The sequence below is a fragment of the Carex rostrata genome, chromosome 15, assembly GCF_964058835.1.
Source record: "Carex rostrata chromosome 15, lpCarRost1.2, whole genome shotgun sequence".
In the NCBI taxonomy this organism is placed as follows: domain Eukaryota; kingdom Viridiplantae; phylum Streptophyta; class Magnoliopsida; order Poales; family Cyperaceae; genus Carex; species Carex rostrata.
In genome coordinates this window covers 10,000,630-10,023,471 of record NC_135932.1, presented here as the reverse complement: position 1 = coordinate 10,023,471, position 22,842 = coordinate 10,000,630, and the positions used below count along the sequence as shown (strand labels likewise).

The following is a 22,842-nucleotide window of genomic DNA, read 5'->3' as shown; positions in this document are numbered from 1 at the left end:
AACCTTTTTATTTGTTTCTCTTTACAATTCCCATTTCCTTCCGAATACAAAGAAATCAACTTTAATTAAGCAGTCAAACGGTATCTAACAGTTTTAATTAGGATCCATACGTATAGTATATAATTAGGAAGCACACATATCCAAAAATAAGCTCCGGTTTGGTTTCTTTGATCATCTAATTAAGAAATTAACTATATTCTTTCTTAAGAGGAAAGTGTAAGAAATTGACTACTGATCAAGTCTTTTTTGTCGGCTCCACCTTTTTAGTAGTTGTAACCAAATCTTGTATCAATCAATATAAATACTACACATACATAGCTTCTGGAATTCATCTCTTCTTCTTTTTTTATCAACAGTACGTGTTTCCTTTGTCCTCTGCTCGCGCCCCATGGCCTCTTCCCTTTCTCGAACTGTTTTCTTTTCCGTCCTTGTACTCCTCTTTCTTCATCAAGCATGTGCTAAAAAAGCTCATTTGCATTTCTACTTACATGAAATCCTTTCTGGATCCAATGCAACCGTGCTGACTGTTGTTAAAGCCCCAAACAGCGACTCATTCACCCGTGGTGCAATTGCCATGATTGACGACATGTTGCTCGAAGGCCAGGATGAAAACTCCACATTAATCGGTAATTAATCCAAATAACATTATATTATATTATTATTTTAATTTGGTCCTTTAGAGGTTGCTTAATTTCTATATATCCTCTCAAAAAATATTTTCGTTCATTAATTTTTTTTATATCGGAAGATATATATATAAGTAATAATATGCATTTCTCTTTTCAGTCAAATCAATGAGATTGACATGATGCTTTGTTAACAAGCAACACCAGTGTAATTAATCAACAAACTTTTACAGACATAAACTGCTATTTAATTATATATGCAGATTCAATAAATTTGTAAATATGTATTTGAAACTGGTTGCTAAATGCTTACGAGAACAAATTTGTGTAACAGGTCGTGCTCAGGGCATTGTCGCGGCAGTGGGGTTTGACGGGTCACTAGAGACGATGCTCAACTTTGTTTTTACTGAGGAGAAATACAACAACAGCACTCTTTCAATATATGGGAGGGTTGTGCTAGGAGAGACGATAGAGCGACCCGTCATAGGCGGTACCGGTATGTTTAGGATGGCCAGGGGATACAGCCTTGCCAAACCTCTGTTTACCTCCGCTACCAAGTTGGTTTATGAATTTGATGTGTATATCTGGTACAAGGAAATTTGAAGGAAACTTGAGTTATTATTATTATTATTATTTTTATAGTATAAAGTTGATGCTTTGATTCAGAAGTTTAATAGAGATGGCAGGAATAAAAAAATAATAATAATGCAGTTTGTTTGCTGCAATATGTTTGTTGTATGTAATGTATTATTATTGATATATGTTCAGGAATATATAATGATTGCGTGTTTATAGAAACAATATATATATAAGAGGAGAATGATATTTGGTTGCGTGAATCATATTTGACTGTTGACGTTTGAAAGGGGTTTGTCAAACAACGAAGTACCATTTCTTTTTTAGTTTCCGTGTTTTCGGCCACACCTTTTCTAATATCAAGTCGTCCTATTCCCAAGTCGTATATATGAATTTCTTCTTGGTTTAAATAAGTCAAACACAGAAATTTATTGCAAATGTTGAACTGATCACTTCTTTTCCTATTGAAGTAGAAAATTTGGAGAGTACGTTCTTCTTTCATGAATGAGAAATTAAAGAGCAAATCAAACTAGTAGTTATAGTGATCAGTTATTACGCTCATTTTAAAAGGAAAGCAGCTAACAGTCCTCTAACTCTAGTCTTCCAAAATTTATGGATATTTTCAACTAATTCTGTAAACATCAATACTAAATCCTGTAAACATCAATACTAAATTTGATAAACTAATTCAACAAATCATGTAAACATAAAAACGCGTGAAAGCTGTTGAAAACGCGTAACAGCTGTTGAAAACGCGTAACAGCTGTTGAAAACGCGTGACATCTGTTGGGGACCACCTTCTGTGAACATACACATAATATCCTGTAAACATACACATATTATCCTATAAACAAACACATATAATTCTGTAAAAATGCATCAGAACTAAGCTAAAAAGGGAAGGCTTTTATACACGGAAGGTTCACCCGGTAATAAAATTTTTTAAACCAAACCGAATCATATAAACCGAATTATATTAAAAAATAAATCGAACTGATCTATTTAAACTGAAAAACCGGACCATTTAAATCAAACTTTTACAGTTTGGATTAAAATCAAATAAACCGGGCCGTTTGAACACCCCTAGCAGAAACTACAAAGTCATGAGGGGGAATCAAACTCACGATCTTTGAATAACCAACAGTCCTAAGACTTTTTTCTAGGCAACTGTGCTACCTCCTCCTTTCTCCGCTCTGTCGGACTCTGTCATATTTGTATTATATATTTGTTTCTTGGTCTCTTAAATAAATTATAAATATATAACTGCACTTCAGTTATATTGCATGCATTACAATTCTACTTTACCAAGGGGTCCATCAAATATCATCACTCATTATAAATGAGGGGCAATGATACTATTGACATATAACTTTCTCCCGCACAAGTTATATACAAGGAACTAATATTTTTATCACCACTTATGATAAGTAGCTTCTAATACTAATTACATTATATAATTCTCATGTAAAAAAAATACATCTCATATCTTACAATTCTGAAACCCAATGAAAATATTAATGACACTAACATAACACATATAATATTTCTATCCGTTGGGTTTGTTCAATATATGAAACCTTTCATAAACTCAGTGTTTTAATATTCAGTTCTTATTCGGTATTCGGAAAGCGACCGAATACCGAATATACAGTATGCGGCCGAATATTCAGATTTATATTCGGATTTATATATTCAGATTTATATATTCGGATTTTCAAATGAAAATTCATAGACATTAACTCTAATAAACATAGATAAAATATTACAAATGAATATAAATAAAACATAACACAAGTTAGAACAAGTTAACAACCCACGGTACAAATTACAAAACTACAAATAAGCATAAATAAAACATAAGTTCAAACTTAAATAAATGAAATTATAACTTATTCGGTTCTTATTCGGTTCTTATTCATATTCTTATTCTCTATTCGGTTCTTATTCGGATTCTTATTCTCTATTCGGAAATACTCGGTTCATATTCGGAAATATTCGGTTCTTATTCGGATTCTTATTCTCTATTCGGAAATATTCGGCCGAATAGATAATATGCGGAAAAATATATTCGGCCGAATATTTGAAACCGAATATTGGACCGAATACTTATTTCCTATTCGGTTTCTAACCGAATACGAATATTCGGCCGAATAGACCGAATATTAAAACACTGCATAAACTCATGTTATTAAAACATTTCATAAACTCATGTTATTAAGCGATAAACATTTATCAACATTTATAGAACTGCAATGTACTTTAATCAACATGACAAACTTATTATGGTACATTAGTATTCCATACTAATAACCAAGTTTGTAAATATTTTAGAGATTTATGTTTGTCATCTTATAGAATTATATGGTTCAAGACTAAGAGCATTTTCTTAAACATTTCTATAGATAAACATAAATTTTATGAAACAAAATGCATATAGTATCAAATTCATAAACATAACATGTAAAAATAATTAACATAATATATCTTTTAAAACACATAACTAACATACTTAACTAAACAAAAATCCAAAAAAAAAAAATGTGATATAATTAGGCGCAACTACCAACTCCGTTTCGGCCACACCTTTTCTAATATCAAGTCAAGTTGTCATAATCCCAACTAGTAGCTACAGTGATCAGTTATTACACTGATTTTAAAAGCTCCTGAATTTTAAGTCCCAAATAACATAAAATGAATGAAAAAAGCAAACATCACCTTCCTTCTGTCTCGACAAATGTGAAATATAAAAAATAAAAATAAAAAAAGTAAATTAATGTAAGTAACTACCACTCTACCAGTACATATACAAACCTTGGACACATCGATGCTAAAAAACCAAAATATTATAAAATTTTGCTACATAAAGGAACTGTTGGTTTCATATTTAAACATCCAATGACTTTATTTTATTTTTATTTTTTTGGGAGTTGTCTTGATGGATCTAATCTGGAGTCAGGAATCAGCAAACTTAACTAACATAAAGGACAACCAACATTTGACCGCTCTATCAAATGTCTTTTTTTTTTCCTAGAGCTCTTTTTGGAGCCAACTGTGCTACTTTCTCTTTTCGCCGCTATGTCAAATGTCAATACTTAATACTATGTTTGATTTTAGAAAAAAGAGAGAGAGAGAGATAGAGTACTGTAGTAGATCACTACTAGAGAGGGAGTTTTTTTTTTTTTTTTAAATTTACTTTTCATAAATGTATTCTGAGATGAGATGAGTTGAAGGATGGATGTAATTTATACATGTACAAGCTTGTTAAGTTTTTTAAGAAAAGAAAAAGAGTACTGTAGTAGGTATTTATCTTATATTATCGAGGGAAGTGGTTCTCTTTGCCCTTTCCTGGACCAGAAGGGGAAACCCAGAAACAAAATGAAGACAAAATTGTTGGATTTATTTGTGCAGAACCGTATTGCATATATAAATCCTAAATTGTCATGATCATTTAGTGAACCCTAATTTGAAATTTAAAGTTACCTTGATCGGTAGCCATGGTCTTCCAGAGATGTACAATCACCGTTGATCACCGGAAGCTCTTAGAATTCCATGTAATCCCTCTCAAGTCCGATGGAGAGAGCGAGAGAGGTGGTAGCGGCAACGTTCTCTTTCACATAATGAGAGATATCTGATACCCGATTCAAGTTCTGAACTTAAACTCCTCTTCTTAACCACTCTAATCTATCTCTTATTACTGTATTTTCTGTAGAGAGAGACTAGAGAGAGACAGATAAAGAGCCGTATGTTTTCTTAATGGATACAGGCCCATGTATATATCCAAACAGGATACAGATCCTTTTTATTTATTAATCTTTCAATAGGCGCCAAATGTTATTAAACAGGATATAGGAGCCTTTAGCCTTTAGTTTTAATTAATTAATTAATTAATCAATCTTATTTTTCTTATTGGATCTGTAGCCTATATATTTTCTTATTGGATTTTTAGCGGGTCTGAATTCAGAACTTGCCTTATTGGATATTTCCTTATTTACAGAACATTGTCATATTTGATTGTGTTCCCCAGAGACCAATAGCATAATTGTATTATTATCAAACTTTATATAATTTAGACCATCACTAAATCATAAAGTATTAAAAAGTTATTAATACACATTCTACACATCAAAGGCCCCACTTCTCATGACACATATTGAACCCGATAAATAATACTTAATTTGATCACTTCATAACGGGTCTAATTTTGACAGTCTATTATTCAATATATATTTATATTACATATAAGCCCACATATGTTGTAATTAATTGAAATTAATTTCAACAAAAATATACATGTAATTTTATCGGCTAAACAGGAATATGAAAAATGGAATCTTCTAGAAGCTCATACAGCTGATTTGCGCAATAGGCTAACTAACTAGTAGATATTCACACGTATACGACTAGCTGCTCTAGAAAGTAGAAACAAATAACACTTTGTTGATGTAAAGGATATTGCAAACAACAATCTGTACATGAAAGTGTACTATCTGAGCTATTCTAGAATACTAATCTGAGCTGTACCATCGTCCAAACAATGATCCCATGAGTACACCTGAGAGAAACCAATCATAAATTGTTCAGCAGCATTGGAATTAATTGGAACTAAATGTGAGATATAAAAAACAAATGAGCATTATACATGAACTATAAAATGTTGAGTTTCACCTTTTGATGCATTTGACTTTGGAGTAGCCTAGTTCCATCACTGGCAAGTGCCGGTGTGGTTCTGGATAACAAAAACATAATTAAGTTGAAATAATTTAAATAAGTAACAAAAGAACCCTTGTCTTTCTGAGCTAAATAGAAAATAGTACAATATTATACAGGCGTGGAGGCAAGTAATTCCGTGGGAGAGCACCCCCCTCGTGGCCCCCAAAAATTTTAGAATAAACAGCTTATATATGCTATGATGTTTTGAAGTAAAAAATGTAATAATATGGTTTTAGTCAGAAATATTTGTCAAATTATGCCTAACTCTAAATTTTTGCCCTACTCTTTGGCATTTCCTGGTCGGCACCTGTGATTATGTACTTGGTTACATGGAACAGTGTTGCATCTCATACATGATACATAGCTCATATTCAATTGTGTCAAAAATTACACAGGTCTTGGAAGAACAGTTGTTCATCACCAGGTAAATTTGGTCGGATAGAGACAGTATGTATTAGCACTGTAGCAAATCAGTATAACTTACCATAGGAATGGTCTCAGCCAGAGATTCTGACGAGTCGGTACACAACTCATTGAGTGACAAACTCTGGCTTTCATTGGAGTTAATCTGCCAGAAGTTCCTCGTCACTCGCATGGGGTCCATGCTATTTGCTGATGTGGAAGAGGTAGATAGTTTCGACAACAAGGGCTGGAGCGGGGCCTGCCCCTCAAGCAAACTGATTACTTGAGATATGTTTGGTCGCAGAGTAGGGGATGCATTGGTGCACAAAAGTGCCACATTTAGCATTAGAAGTGCTTCTTCTTTTGAATATTCTTGGCCTAGGCTTGGGTCCACAAGCTCTAGCAGTGTGCCTCTCTCTTGTAACACACATGCCTGTTGTGTCAAATTTCAAACTTCTTTTAGTTTAAAATTTTACAGATTGAAAGTTGGCCAAAACAAGGGTTTAACATCAGTTCGCCAGCCAGTATGCAATGAGCCAAAAATATTTACACACTTCAGCATGGCCCGATGCAATATAAGCTTCTATTGTAAAATTAAGTCACACCTTGTTCCAAAATTTGACTCAGCTATACTTGACAATCAATTAACAAACTGTTGAGATTTATTGTATGTTTTCGGTATTTTGGGTTTTATAGGGTCCTTTTGGTAAAAATGATTATAGAAAAGTTTAGGGACTTGAATGAAAGATGTAACGCCTATATAGGCTTGTATGAGAACAAAGAAAAATACAATTCATTTTTCTCTAGAAATCTACTTGGTATCAGAGCCGACCTAACCCTAACCCTAGTCGCTACAGTACCCGCGCCGCTACAGTACCGGATCGCTACAGTACCCCCGCCGCTACAGTACCGGATCGCTACAGTACCCGCACCGCTTGGTGCTCTCTTCTTCTAAAGTCGGCCGGCCACCAAAGGTAGCTTCTTTGTGTTGTTTTGGCCGGCGTGGGGGGCCTCTACCCCACGATACCCGAGAAGCGGGTTTGGATTGAGATTTGATCGGGTTTTGAACTCGAATCTTGATGAGATAGATCAAGATCGGGTCAAGGAGAAGAAGAAGAAGAGAGGGGGAGATAATGTGGATCTCGTCTTGAGGCATCAAGATCGGGTCAAGAAAAAAAAAAAGAAGGGGGGAGATAATATGGATCTCGATCTTAACAGTGTAAGATCGGGTCTAAGAGAGTAATAGAAGGGATTCGGACTCGGATCAATGTCAGAGGAGGAGACTGGTAATGCGTTTGCGAAGGCTTGCGCGAAGCTGACCTCTGATGAGATGGCTGTCATGGTGCGACGAGCGTTGGCTGTGTACCAAGCTTCTATTGAGAGCAAGCTGAAGGAGAAAAAGGATGAGCTGCCACCTATCGACATGAGACTCGAAGGGCCAGCTACGTACTTGACTGAGGAGGAGAGCCGGATTAGGCTACAGGCTGGGGCAGCAGGACTTCCAGGGGTGAAGTCAGCACTAGCGGTCTCCAACTCAAGTCACATAGGTAACACAGGGTTCAGAGGCGAGCCTCGACGATGTTACAAATGCGGTGAGGTAGATCACCTGAAGCAGGCTTGCCCTAAGCCACTAAAGGAGAGAGATACAGGTAGGAGGAGGCAGTCTGAGAACTGTGAACGCGGCCGTGAGGGCCGAAGAGGTGAAAGAGGAGGCAACTGGGCAAATCTGATGGTTGCAAAGGAAGCGAAAGAAGCTATTGTGGGGTTATCCGAGGAGGATCTGATTTTGGAGATAGTCAGGAGGAGGCAGAAAGGAGCAAGTGAGGGGAAGAGTGTGGTCGCTGACACACTTGCTCTTGCCTCTAAACCCACTACTAGATCACCAGATTGGATAGTAGACTCTGGTGCATCTCGCCATGTGACTGGTGCTGTTAAGGAGTTTTCTTCCTATACTCACCTAGCAGTCCCAGATAGCATTCAGATAGCCGATGGTACTGTCCGGCCCGTGGTTGGTAAGGGTACTGTGAGATGTACCGATTCAGTGACTCTGACAAATGTGTTGCATGCTCCTTCCTTTCCCGTAAACCTGGTGTCCATTAGTGCTATTATTCGTGAGCAGAAATGCATTGTGACCTTTGATATTCCAAAGATGGTCTTTCAGGAGAAGGGGACAGGTCGAATACTTGGAACTGGCACATGGCGTGATGGGTTGTGGTACATGGATAGAAAAGGTATGGACACAGCGCTGGCATCTGTGGTCGATAGAGTGGAGGCAGGAGGATCTGGGGTGAGTGTGGAGGATGAGTTGCTTCTGATTCATCGACGAATGGGGCACTCTTCCTTCAGCCTACTGGAACATTTGTATCCATCAAAGTATGAGAAAGCTAACAAACAGAAACTTGTGTGTGATGGATGTGAGTTTGGGAAGCACACAAGGAGTTCGTATGCAAGCTCAGGATTTAGGAGTTCTCATGCCTTTGATCTGGTACACTCGGATGTGTGGGGGCCTTGCTCAACAACTTCGATAAATGGGTATAGATTTTTTGTGACTTTCATCGATTGTTATTCTCGTGTCATATGGTTGTACTTGATGAAAAACAAGAATGATGTACTTGCTTGCTTCAAGGATTTTCATAAGGCGGCTCAGACTCAGTTCGGTGCTGTGGTGAAGGCACTGAGATCCGATAATGGGACCGAATATACAAACAAGGCATTCGAGGAGTATTTGTCAGTTCATGGGATACATCATCAGACCACGTGCCCTTACACACCAGCACAAAATGGAGTGGCAGAGAGGAAGAATAGACACTTGTTGGAGGTAGCCCGGTGCATGATGATCTCCATGAATGTTCCGAAACATTTGTGGGGACAAGCAGTCATGACAGCCGCACAATTGATCAACAGAATGCCATCTAGAGTGTTGGACTGGCAGACTCCGTGTGTGATGTTGAAAGGAGATAATGGGGGTATTATTTCTCCAAAGGTATTTGGCTGTGTGTGCTTTGTGAAAGACAACAGACCAACAGTGGGAAAGTTGGATCCCAGAGCGGTGAAATGCATCTTTGTGGGTTACTCTGGTACTCAAAAGGGTTATGTGTGCTGGAGTCCAGTAGAGAGGAGATTGTTTGTGAGTATGGATGTTACATTTCGTGAGCTCGAACCTTACTACTCCTCATAGACTACATCACCCTTTGGAGACTCGCTCGATACAAGAGGTATGAGGCGAGAGGGGGAGAGTAGTAGTGATGGTGAGAGGAGGATGGTGAGTGTGAGTGGTATTCCTTGCCCACTGATGGATTCGACTAGGATTGAGCCGGAAAAGCAGGATTCGGCTAGGGTTGAGCCAGAAAATGAGGATTCGGCCAGGGTTGAGCCGCAAAGGGAGGATTCGGCTGTGGGTGAGCCGGAAGTTGAGAGAAATGAGCCCGAAGGTGGTAGCACTCAGGCTCAAGGGGAGTCGAGATACCGTGAGGTATATGTGAGGAGAAATAAGCAGAGTGAGGGAGTCGTGCCTACAGTGCCACCTGTGCCAAGTCCCTTGTCCATGCCTACTTCGACTCCTGCGGCACTTACACCATCCACCTCAGATTCAGAGTACTCAGATGATATAATTCCTCTTGATTCTCCTCCCACTCCCATGTCATTGAGACGGACCTCTCGGTCCAATGCGGGACATCCTCCTGATCGCTATGGTTTTCCACATGACATTGCCTTGTCTCTTACTCTAGCATATCACCAGCACATGGAGCATTTATTGCATCGTTGGACTCTGTTATTTTACCCAAGTGTTGGCAGGTTGCTAAGGAGGATCCAAAGTGGAAAGCAGCCATGCTAGAAGAGCTCGAGGCTCTCGCTAAGAACAAAACCTGGAAGCTTGTGTCACTACCACCAGACAAGAAGGCAGTTGGATGCAAGTGGGTCTTTACTGTGAAGCAAAGCTCAGAGGGTCGGGTTGAGCGTTACAAGGCCCGATTGGTGGCGAAGGGGTACAGTCAGACTTATGGTATCGACTATGATGAGACCTTTGCACCCGTGGCGAAGATGAGCACAGTACGGACACTTGTTTCCTTAGCAGCGAATGGGGGGTGGAAGTTGCACCAGCTCGATGTGAAGAATGTCTTCCTTCACGGTGATTTGCTGGAGGAGGTATACATGGAGGTCCCACCGGGTTTTGACACAAAACAAACGGAGGGTAAGGTGTGCAGGCTCAAGAAATCTCTTTATGGGCTGAAGCAGTCCCCTCGGGCCTGGTTTGATAGATTCAGGATGGCTATGGTAGGTATGGGCTATCAGCAGATCAATGCCGACCACACGGTGTTCTTTCGACAACATGGTGGTCACATTACTATGCTGGCTGTGTATGTCGACGATATGATCATTACCGGGGATGATGAGGGGGAGATTGCACAGTTGAAGGCAAAATTGGGGAAGGAATTCGAGGTAAAAGATCTGGGACAACTTAGGTACTTCCTTGGGATTGAGGTGGCTCGCGGAGCAGAGGGGATTGTTCTATCTCAGAGGAAGTATGTTCTGGACTTACTCAGTGAGACAGGCATGTTGGGGTGCAGGCCTGCAGTTTCTCCAATTGATGTGAAGGCCAAGATGAGTGCAGAGGCAGGAGAACAGGTTGATCGTGAAAGGTACCAGAGACTGGTAGGCAGATTGATCTATTTGGGTCACACTCGTCCTGATATCTCATTTGCAGTAAGCGTGGTGAGCCGCTACATGCATGACCCTAGGAAGGGCCATATGGACGCTATCCTAAGGTACCTGAAGAGTGCACCGGGGAAGGGCTTGATCTTCAGGCAGAATGGGCACATGAACATTGAGGGCTATTGTGACTCTGACTGGGCTAGTTGCCAAGATGACAGGAGGTCCACATCTGGCTACTGCATGTTTGTAGGGGGCAACCTGGTCTCCTGGAGGAGCAAGAAGCAGCCGGTTGTTGCGAGATCGACGGCAGAAGCTGAGTACAGGGCTATGGCATTGGGAGTTGCCGAGATGCTGTGGCTGAAGAGATTACTGGAAGATCTCAAGGTGAATCACGGAGCCAAAATGAAGTTGTGGTGTGATAGCAAATCAGCGATCAGCATTGCCAACAATCCTGTGCAGCATGACAGAACCAAGCATGTGGAGATCGATAGGTTCTTCATAAAGGAAAAGCTAGAAAGTGGACTATTGGAGCTGAGCCATGTAGCTACGGGAGATCAAGTAGCTGACTGCCTCACCAAAGGACTTAGCTCGATAGATCTAGCTAGGTTATGTGACAAGATGGGCTTGATGGATATTTTTTGCCCATCTTGAGGGGAAGTGTTGAGATTTATTGTATGTTTTCGGTATTTTGGGTTTTATAGGGTCCTTTTGGTAAAAAGGATTATAGAAAAGTTTAGGAACTTGAATGAAAGATGTAACGCCTATATAGGCTTGTATGAGAACAAAGAAAAATACAATTCATTTTTCCCTAGAAATCTACTCAAACCCTTTTGAGTAAGCTCAACATAAATAAGATGTAATGTCACTTGAATCTAATTTAAGAATTAATTTTGTAATCCTGGATCTTGCAGATAGTAATAAAAGAAGTTCACACAACAAACATCTGCATCAAATTAATTCTCAACTTGGATAATGTCGGAAAAAAAAGGGTACTTTAACTTGCATAGTATGTGGATTTACTAAATTAATCTGGAAGTAAAAATGTAATGAAAAAAGTACCCAGTCTAGGAGATAGACGAATTCATCCTTGGGTCGATAATTGGTGTTGCTTTTGCCACTGACAATCTCCAAAGCAACAACTCCAAAGCTGTACACATCTGCTTTATTTGTCAAATAGCCCCTCATTGCATACTCTGGAGCCATATATCCTCTACCAGAGAGTAGCAAAACAAAAGCTACCATTATTTTTATTCAAAACAAAAAAAAAAATTAAAGACAAAAAAAAGACTGACAAAAAAAAAACTAACATGGTGCCAGCAATACGAGTGCTGATGTGGGTATGATCGTCTTCATTGAGCTTGGCGAGGCCAAAGTCGGAAATTTTTGCATTTAGGTCCTTGTCAAGTAAAATATTACTTGCCTTAATATCTCTGTGAACTATCTTTATTGGGGACTCCTCGTGCAGATAAGCAAGGCCTCGTGCTATACCTAGAAATATATTTCGCCTTGTCCCCCAATCCAGTTTCATTCTCAATTGCTCATCAGCACCTATAATATTTATTTGTATATCAAATTAAAACATATTTTATCTAGGATTCAAACAATGGAAGGTACCATGTCCTTACTGGTACCGTTGTAAGATTCAAACATGTAACAGTGAGCTCACCAAAAAGTGTACGTGCAAGGCAGTTGTTCTCCATGTATTCATAAACCAAGCAAAGTTGGTTGCCTTCAGTGCAACAGCCATATAGTCTGACGAGGTTTGCATGTTGAACTGCTGATATCATGCCGATCTCATTCACAAATTCTCGGTTCCCTTGTTTTGACCTTGATGACAGTTGTTTGACTGCTATTATTGTTCCATCTGATAATATCCCCTTCAGATAGAGAGAGTTTCAAATTAAATGTTCATAAATTAAGCCAAAGAAATTAAGGATTTATATTATTTAATGTATATGAATTAATGAGCCAATACACAATACCTTATAGACTGAGCCGAAACCCCCTTCACCAATTTTATTGGCTATGTCAAAGTTCTTTGTTGCCGCCTTGATCTGTCTTAAGGTAAATGAACCGAGTTGAAGGTCCAAAGATCTCAAATCTATTATTGTCAAGAAACCAAATAAAAAATATGAGACTCCTTTAAGCAAGTTGTATTGTTGCTTGCTGACTGCAAAATTCAAAACCTAAGGAATGGAAGCTACCAAACATAGTTCTCCAATACCTTTATACATTGATTTACTTCTTTTTGACCTTCTCCAACAGATAATGACTGCTAAAAGCGTTACCAAAAATGCCGAAACTGAAACACCAACTACTAGCCCAAGTGGTACACTTCTACCTGTAGTGGTTTCTTCTGGTGGTGGATCAAAGTCTGTTCATATGTACAATGCCAAATTAATTCTAATGCTAGCTTAGTGAGAATAGGGATCAGAAAACAACAGAACATAATTAAATAAACATACTGGGTGTAACTGAAATTGCAGAAATAAGAGGGCCATAAACGCCTCTATCCGGTATGGCAGTGGTGCCCCTGCCAGCCCAGTACAAACGTATTTCCAATGTATAATTTGTGACAGTTGTCGTGAAGTTCTTTATCACAGCCTTACCGGGCCCGCCTGCAGATTTTGCTATGTTGAATTCCTCTAGCACCAATTTCCCCTGAATTCAGCATATTATGATTGTCAAAAGAGGAACGTGTGTTTTAGAAATAAAAATAGTTCTGTGTATGCAGTAGTATGTGTTTGCACATGGAGCCACTGAGCTACAAAAGGTGCTAGCACAAGTTATTGGTACATTTAAGCCCAGTAACATGTTTGCACGTGAAAGCACACATTTTTGCAACACACGTAAATAACATGCACATAAATCATATGAAAGAGAGAGAGATTTCTGATCTAACAAAAGACTAAATAAAATTCTTAACAAGTTACCTGAATAAACACATTAAAAAGGCGCTCTCCAAGGCTATTATATGTATTGTCCCCAGAAAAAACTATTTCAGCGAAGTGGAGTCGCACTGTGTAGTTTCCAGGATACATACACAGACCGTAATATGTAAGAGATAAAGCAGAGAGGCGAGCACTCGTGTATAGCTCTGAGTGAGGCACAGTCAACTTAGATTTATTTGTCACGATGTAAGTGTCAGCACTCACAGCATTATCCATAAAATTTCCAGAGCTACTAAACGCCCAATTTTGATCACGGTTTATGTATAGCATGGAGGCACCTTTTGGGTCTGTGTCAGCTTCGAATTTCGTTCCATTTATATCTACGTCTTTGCCCCCACAATTTATGTGCAGTGCATAGCGATCTGTTGGGAAGTTTATGGAATCTCTGGTTAAAATTATAATACATGAGATAATAACAGGGGAATGAAAATGAAAGTTGCTAGAGGCTTACATTTTCCATTAGAAGTACAAGGGAAGTTCCTCTTCAGGCACGAGGGAACATTTGTCCTACATTGTAATACTGTGGTAAGAAGAAAGAAACATAGATGTTGTCTTTATGTACTTCTTGTTTGTGTCTATGTGAGTGTGTGGGTGTGGGTGTGATGAAATAAGCTCACATCTTGTCCGCTTGAGATGAATAGATCTCTACTGCATTTCTGAAAAGGAGGAAAGAGTAACTAAAATTTGGCATCCAGGTAAGAATAGAACTGAAAAACATGGAAACTATAAAATATACTCACATGCTCCCTCCTTCAGAGCACTGGGTGGGGCCTGAGCCAACCGTGAAATTATTGTATGATATGTCACTGCATGTGAATGCAAAATTAGTTCATGAATCTTGATTCCTTTCCAAAAGGGTGTAAAATTCCTAAATTATGATCTTCCAAGCATCTTCACAAGTTACATAACCCAGCAAGCTATTCTTTGTTTCTGTGTGTGTGTGTGTGTGTGTGTGTGTGTGTGTGTTTTGCATGTGCCAGTGTGCATGTATCTCCGGGTGCTGGTGCTGCAGTGTGTGCTGTGTCTGTGTGCGATAATTTCTCACAATATGTTATGGAAACAAGAGATTTAACACTCACACAATTTTACTTCGGGTCAATACCCATGGAGGTATATCTCCTGCAAGCATGTTTCCTGTCAAAAATCTGCAATACAGTGTTTTAAGCAAAGTATAACAAAAATTGATACAAACAAACAGAATAATTGTTGGTCTTACAATTCAAATATGCAAATTGTAGTAAATCCATACAAATTTAGAGTGTGTTAAATATTGACCTCAGGTCACTGTTTCTGTGCACCAATTACAAAATCAAAATATTATGCATGCAATCAGTTGATTATTTTGCTCTGTGTAGCAGTTGGATACATATGCAGGCACAATGTGTTTACTACTTATCTTTCAACTCACAACCATTGACAAGGAATTCATTTCACATGAAGTATATATATATTATTTTTATGGTTAGTGGAAAGCTCTCATGAGATATATACTTGAAACCAAAAAAGTATTTTGGATAGGTTACTGTATAAAATACCTTCCTTTGCAGAGTGATGGCATACGACAAGTGTTTTTTTCACATTACAAAACCAAAAAAAAGCTTATTGTTAAGGGTAAAAGATGACCTGTCATTTCACTTACATGAAGTCAACATTGGCAAAATTTTGAGAAGAGGATGGGATCTCCCCACTCAGTTTATTGAAAGAAAGATCCCTACATGAAAATAACATACAAATAAATTAAATTCACCTTCTTACTCAAAAAAATATTAAATTCGCCTTAAAAGATTCTACTGCCATTATGCCAGAACATGTTATCTATTTTTTTTTCTTGTTCTATTCTCACATGTTTTTACAATTTTCAAAAAAAGGCACCATCCCTTTGACTACTCTGTAGTGTACTGTGGATCTTTATAATCAATGCCCCAAATGCTGTATCAGCAAAAGTAATTGTGTTGTTTTCTTTTGTAAACAATGAAATATACACACATAAGCAAGGAAATAGAAAAAGGAAACAAACTGACAGGTGCTTTAACTTCTTCATTTCTCCAATATAAGGTGGGATGATTCCATGAATGGAGCAATTCCGCAAAATCCTACAAAAAGAGAAAATTAGTACCATATAATTGTATAAAAAAAGTAAAATATGCAACAGGGTTAGAAATAAACTAACAGCTTATTCATAGATCCCATTCCCCTTAGATCTGGGAAGGTTGAAGCATTTCCTCTTAAATCACTAATTCTCCTACAAAAAGAAAAAGGCAGTTTCAAAATATTTATCTACATATACTTCAATAAGAAATAAAATAATTGGCTTTGAAGTTAAAAATTATTTGCACACAGATCAGTTAGTCTTGTCAGTTGTGAAATGCCACTAGGGATGGGGCCCTTCATCAAGCAACCTTGCATTTGCCTATAAAGAACAATTAATAATTATGAAATGAATTAATAAGAGGTCAGGGCTTCTTGTAAAGGAAGAATATCTTCTATTTTTTTTTTTGAGGAAGAATATCTTTTATTGGTACTCATTACTGGACCACTTACAATTTTTCCAACTTGGTCAATTTCTTCAAGAAATCAGGGATTCTTCCTGAGAAATTGTTACCAGAAATCCTTCTGCTTGGAAGTAATATATAAACATAAGTTCAGAAAACAGAAGTAAATTTAAATAATGAAAATTATAACTGAACAAAAACTACCACAAATTTAGAAAAAGCAAGAACTCACAAGTCAGTCAAATTGGTCAACTTGGTGAGGGTTGGAGGCAGTTCTCCAGTGAAGTTATTAGAGGACAAATGTCTAGATAAGAAAAATTAAGTAAAAAGAGGTTAGAATAAATTATTTTGAAAATCTTTCTGGGAGAATTAAGTTGAAAAGAAGGGTAAGAGAGCTCACATTTGTTGTAGATTTACGAGGTTTCCAATCTCTGATGGAATCGGACCATAGAAGTTATTCGCTTCCAAACTCCTGTTAACATAAATATTATTAACCTCTAAACTACACCACTTAATAAAATTTCTTGGTAAATCATGAATTTATATGACAGTCAAGCATTCAAGCTTCATAAAATACTTACAAATTATTTAAAGTGGTGATCTTGGTAAGTGCCATTGGAAATGGGCCTGATAATCTGTTTCCCAACAATGACCTGCATCATTTATATTCAGCATCAAGAACTTATTACCATCAGCAATTTTGTGTCAGAAAAAGACAGTAGCTTATAATAGATTAAAACAAAACAAAGAGAAAATCAGAGAAACTTGCTCATTGTATTCCTTTCACTTGAGCTAGTTAATTTGGAGCGGGTACTTGTATTTAGTTGATTAAATTTAAAATAAAAACATTTTTTTTTCTCTCTTGTGAAGTCATGGCCCAGCTGAAGTTAATAACACAACTTGTATACATAAATTTTAGCCAACTAAACAGTACCAGTAAAGATAAAGAAGAAAATAGGGGCAAAGGGGAAACTGACAAAATACGAAGCTTCATGGTAGACCACTCAGTGGGAACAGTGCCATTTAGGACACTTCTGCTTAGATCCCTGCAGACAATCCACATGTTTTACCAATTATCAATTTTGCTTTTCATTTTCCTCCTCTTTTTTTTTTTTTTTTTTACTTTCAATAGTAATAAGACAAAGCAGAATGGGCAAAAGATATTTAAATTGCCAGAGGGTCCACAGTAAAAATATGAAAGGTTGATTTGTAAATCAGCATGTTATCATTAGAAAAGAAAAGACTAATTATTTTTTAATGAATAAATTAGTAAATGGTAGAAAAATTGTTACAGTTGTTCGAGATAAGGAAGTTGGCTCAACTCCGGAGGCAGAACCCCAGTCAGGTTCTCTCCCTTCAACAATCTGCACTCCAAATCAAAATTCAAAATAGTATTATGTACATTATTAAATTTATTTAATACATAAGGAATGCCCGAAATAAAAATGGAAAATAGGATTAATCTGTAATAGTCCATCTAATAGTCTTCAATTATACTATATTACACTATACTGTTATCATTAAATTTTAAAAATGGACTACACAACTGTTAATATTTTACTGAGGAGGGCCATTATGTTAACACTGATGACTGATGAGTGTTGTCTCAGAGAAGAGAGAGAGAGAGAGAGACTTACAGGATGGTTACATGACAGGAGGTGGAATGGTTAGAGAGGGGAAGAGAGCAGTTGCAGATGAGTTGACTCTCGGAGCCCTTGGGGCGGGAAGACACATTGAAATTGCCACCGCCGGAGCAGGGATCCACAGAGAAGTCCCAATCCCTCTTCCCCAGCTTCCTCGCTATCTCCTTCAGCGCTCTCTCTTCATTTCATTCCATTTACCACACACATTTTTAATTAATTTCAATCAACTCAGAATTATACACTTCAGAAGTCAGAAGTCAGAACAGAGAAAGTAATAGCAACTTAAATTAATAGATTATCTAAGAGAAGGAAAGAGTAGTAGAGCTTGAGCTTGACTTACTTTCAGACGGGTGAAGTTTGGGTTGCTGCACGTAGGAGGATTCATCTGGTGGCGGTGCATTTTGGGTGGCACAATCCATGGAAGCCACCAAAAATGCTGCTGCTAAAAACACAGCCCACAACACAAACGAGCTCTCTTTCATGCTCCTCTCCTCTCTCTCTCTCTCTCTCTCTCTCTCTCTCTCTCGATCTCCCTCCCTCCCTCCCTATATTAATGCCTCTGAGCTGAGTGCCAGAGTACAATGTCTCTCGAAGGAAAGGAAAAATAAAAAAAGGCCTAGCTTGAGCTTGAGCTTGAGCTAGCACACTGTGGTTGACAGTAAACGCAAGTAGGCTTTGGCAGATCATTATATATCTCTATATAATAATAGGGATTAGGGAACCCGTGTTGGAATCTTATTTTTTTATTATTTAATTTGGAAATATTCTTTTTTTTTTAGGATGAATTTGGAAATATTCCAAACTTATTTGTTCTTGTCCAATAGCTTTTCCACATGTATTACATTACAGTATTAGAGTGTCAGAATGAGAGTGATGTATTATATTAATCTGTGATTAATTTTTTTTTTTTTTTTTTTGAGGGTAAGGTGGCAAGATGCCATCCTACGGTTTTTCATTGATTAAGAAAAATATTTACATCATCTGTGATTAATTTTATTCTAACAATCGGTTGTTTTCTGGGAGCTCAATTCCTTTTATTTATTACACTTATTTACAGATATAATTTCTGACTTGTATCCTTTCATTTGTGGGTCCCGTTAACTTAGTTTTCTACCCTTTTTCTTTCTTCCCACCCTTGGGCCTGTTCGGCTATCGGTATTCTCATAAATTTTGGTTGAATTTTGGATTTTTTCTATTTTTTTTCCGACAGCCGTTGGGAAGGTTCAAAATTTCTTCTCAACTTCCTATCGTTTATTTCCAATGTCATTCTCCGCCTATTAAAATCACGGAAAAAAAAAATTCCAACCATCACTCTCTCCTCTTTCCTCTCTCTCTCTCTATCTACCCCTTTTAAAATAAAGATAACGTTAAAAAATTATAAATTCCTCTTATAATTTTCAAATCTTATTTGCCATAATCTATTTTTTATCTTTATTTAGGACATGTTCGGCTGTCAGTATTTTTATGGATTTTGGTTGGATTTTGGATTTTTTTTGTTTTCCATTTTTTTTTTCATTTTTATTTCCCGACAGCCGTTCGGAAGGCCAATAATTTCTTCTCAACTTCCTATCGTTTATTTCCAATATCATTCTCCGCGAGTTAAAATCACAGAAAAAAAAAATATGAAGTCATATTGATTTTTTTTTCCCAACCATGGCTCTCCTCTCTCTCTCTCTCTCTCTCTCTCTCTCTCTCTCTTTTAAAATAAAGGTAACGTTAAAAAATTATAAAGTTCTCTTATAATTTTCAAATCTTATTTGCCATAATCTATTTTTCATCTTTACTTAAGTTCTTGTATTTATTGTAAAATTATTTAAGTAATTCATGAAATGGAGTGCATCCATATATCTTATCTTCTTATGGTTCTTTTAATTATGAATATGAATTTATTGTTAGAAGAAAAAAAATATTTCCAAATATATCAATTATGAATATGAATTTATCTTCTTATGGTTCTTATTTAAGTTATATGTTTCGGTAGAGGAAAAAAAATTGAAATAAACAAGATTCCTTCCATAAATTATAATGGATTAAAAATAAATATATTTCCAAAATTATATAGATACTTGATATGTGTGTGTTGCAAAAATATTGGATGCTAATTAGAAGAAAGCTTTGATATAAATTCATTTTTTATCTTTCTTTTCGAGCAGTAGGCAGTTGTAGTAATAAATACTAATTAGAAGAGCATTTATATTTGACATATATAAAAAGTTTTGATGCCAACTGTTCGCTTCTCAGAGTGTGCTTACAAAGTTCCAAATACAACTAATTGTACTTGTTTTAAACCTTGAATCCACTCACGTCTAGGATTGCAAGTGTACAATCCTATCCGTGTAGTAAAATAAGGTATCGATCCTCAGGGACGGTTAAACTCAATTCTAGACTTTCACAAATCCAAGTTAGGTACTAGAAGTTTGAAGAATTGAGTTTGATTTGTTTCAATTTCTAAATTTCAAAAGACAATTCAATTAAAGGTAAATGAAAGTGATTAAAAGGTTTGGTTTTGAATCAATTATAAAAGGTGTTCTTAGGGTTTCAGACTTCATCTCCAAACTTTTCCTTCTCTGGACCTATCATACAACTCGCATCATCTCTGATGCGACCTGTGTGATGCGACTCGCATCATCTCTGATGCGGGTCGCATGGCCCTCGAGCAGAGCTGACATGAGTTCGTATCTAAGTTGATTTCTTGTGCGAGGCTTCGACCTGTGGCTCTCGCCTACTGGTATCTAACCTAGATTGATTGTCTGGTTAACTAGAAGTATCTATAACCTCTCGATAATAGAAATTTCACCTCTCGGTTACTATTGATCTTAGATCTACTTCAAGTGCTCAATTACAATTACAAGATACATCAAGGCCTAATTACTAGAAGAGATGCTATAGACATCTAACAGTAGACAATCAAGAATCAATCAAGAAATCACAATCAAGCAAACAATGAATACTCAAACAACAATCACACAAGTTCAACATTAGATCAAAACATCATTCAACTCAAAGAAAAGGTTTGGAGATTACATCTTAACCCTAAGAAACAGGGATCTACTCAAGCATAACAAAAGTAAACATGAAAGAGAGAGAGAATAAGCAAATCATGATGGAGCTCGAAGATCCAAAGTAGATTGGAGAGGATCTTGAAATCTTCCCTTCTCTTCTTCTTCAATCAAGCTCCAATCTCCTTCTTCTCTCTTGATCTTCGCTCTTTTTGTGTTCTGGAATGTAGAGGGGGAAAAAGCTCCTTCAATTCTGGCATAGGACCTCCTTATATAGGCAACAGAGTTGACTTTGGGCTTGTCAGATTTAATTTGAACTGGGCGGCAACAGTTGATGCGACTCGCATCAGGTGGATGCGACTCGCATCAGATGGTCTTCAAGAGAGAGCAGTGAGGGTCGCATCGCAGGTCGCTTTGGGCTTGGATGCGACTCGCACCAGATGAATGCGACTCGCATCAGAGCTTCCTGAAGTCTGCCAATTGCCTGATTTTGCCCAATTTCGCCTGATTCCTGCAAAGTAAGAACCAAAACTTAGCAGTACCACATTCTATGGATGTTCAATGTAAAAGGCACCCTTTGTTGGTTCAAAACATAGATTTTCGTATGGAAACAAGTCGAAATGATAGGTCTAATAATGTGATAACACCAACGACTAGCATATTTGAACAGATATATTATTGTAGCAATAAATGCTAATTTTTATATTGTAACAATAAATATCATTTTTGAAAAAGAAATATAAAAAAATAGGTTCTATCTCTATTATTTTTGTATCTTGTCAATAAAAAAATTATTATTACACAATAAAAATTTATTTAATTATTTGTCGCTAATTAAATAAATAAAATTAGAAAAGCATGATAACATTACTCATACATTATTATTTTTTTATATGAAATGAATAGACAAGTTAAAAGCTCTTAAAATATGTGACATCTTTAAAATATTGGAGCAATAAATGCTAATTTTTATATTGTAACAATAAAAGTCATATTTTTTTTTCAAAAATGCCATATTGAAGTAGATTCTATCTCAATATTTTCTACAACTAAACTCATGGTACAACCAAACACTTTTTCAACACATTCTTATATCTATTTCCGTGTACACCAATGAATATGGGATCCCGCAAATTATAAAGTGGGTTCCCGATCGATCCCGTCAAATCTCATCCCGCATAATTTTGTGACAAACGAACAGGCCCTTATTGCATTTTTTTTATATTATAAAAAAATGAGTCCGGCTGTGCTACTTATATAAAACATATCTTAACATATGTTTACAGGTTAAATTTAAAAAATTTATATTCGAAACGTGGAGTTAAGTAGCTCACTAAATTGATTATATATTAAATATGTATAATATCAATGTTTACTAATTTTAGAATATTTTTACTATTTGTTATTATTTTTGAAAGATGATTATTTTTGACATGCCTATAATGCATCAATATGCGCACATTTTTTTTATTTGTTTGACTTGATACTAAATGAATTCAAAATTTTAAAAAATTTATATGTAAATGAAGCTTTCAAAAATGAGATCATTTTGAACAGTTTGGATTTGTCGCTTGGACTTTGAAAATAGATATATAACTTATAAGCATATGCCCCCATATGCTTATGCAAGTAGAGTAGCTGGATTCTTAAAAAATTATATAATTTTTATTTTTATAATAAAATATTATATCCTTAACATTTATATTTAATTAATTTTAATTTTAGGGGACAAGTTGTCTATTTGCGTGTTATCATATGTCAACATGTGTTTGTAATAAACAATTCAATTT

The 22,842-nt window shown here is 36.7% G+C and overlaps 2 protein-coding genes across 7 annotated transcripts; one reads left to right on the top strand and one right to left on the bottom strand.

Moving 5' to 3' along the window:
- The first annotated feature begins 345 nt into the window (after positions 1–345).
- Positions 346–1,366, top strand: LOC144566787 (dirigent protein 11-like). The gene is made up of 2 exons (XM_078316812.1): positions 346–626; positions 961–1,366. The coding sequence occupies exons 1-2, from the start codon at positions 389–391 to the stop codon at positions 1,227–1,229; spliced, it is 507 nt and encodes a 168-aa protein (XP_078172938.1). The 5' UTR covers positions 346–388; the 3' UTR covers positions 1,230–1,366.
- Positions 1,367–5,492: 4,126 nt separating this feature from the next.
- Positions 5,493–18,733, bottom strand: LOC144566118 (Leucine-rich repeat transmembrane protein kinase). 6 transcript variants are annotated; one of them, XM_078316005.1, is made up of 26 exons: positions 18,394–18,733; positions 18,048–18,231; positions 17,703–17,774; positions 17,388–17,456; positions 16,992–17,063; positions 16,811–16,882; positions 16,643–16,714; positions 16,460–16,531; positions 16,257–16,328; positions 16,089–16,160; positions 15,940–16,011; positions 15,558–15,629; positions 14,998–15,063; positions 14,659–14,724; positions 14,536–14,574; positions 14,370–14,425; positions 13,901–14,280; positions 13,433–13,628; positions 13,192–13,341; positions 12,950–13,068; positions 12,634–12,844; positions 12,275–12,515; positions 12,027–12,177; positions 6,397–6,747; positions 5,868–5,928; positions 5,493–5,754 (listed from the first exon to the last, which is right to left on the bottom strand). In XM_078316005.1, exons 1-25 carry the CDS (start codon positions 18,533–18,535, stop codon positions 5,905–5,907), a joined length of 3,093 nt encoding a protein of 1,030 aa, XP_078172131.1. In that variant the 5' UTR covers positions 18,536–18,733; the 3' UTR covers positions 5,493–5,754; positions 5,868–5,904. The 6 variants fall into 6 exon arrangements, with proteins under 6 accessions (XP_078172131.1, XP_078172130.1, XP_078172132.1 ...); XM_078316004.1 differs by having other exon boundaries at positions 5,493–5,928; XM_078316006.1 differs by lacking the exon at positions 14,536–14,574 and having other exon boundaries at positions 5,493–5,928.
- Positions 18,734–22,842: the final 4,109 nt, after the last annotated feature.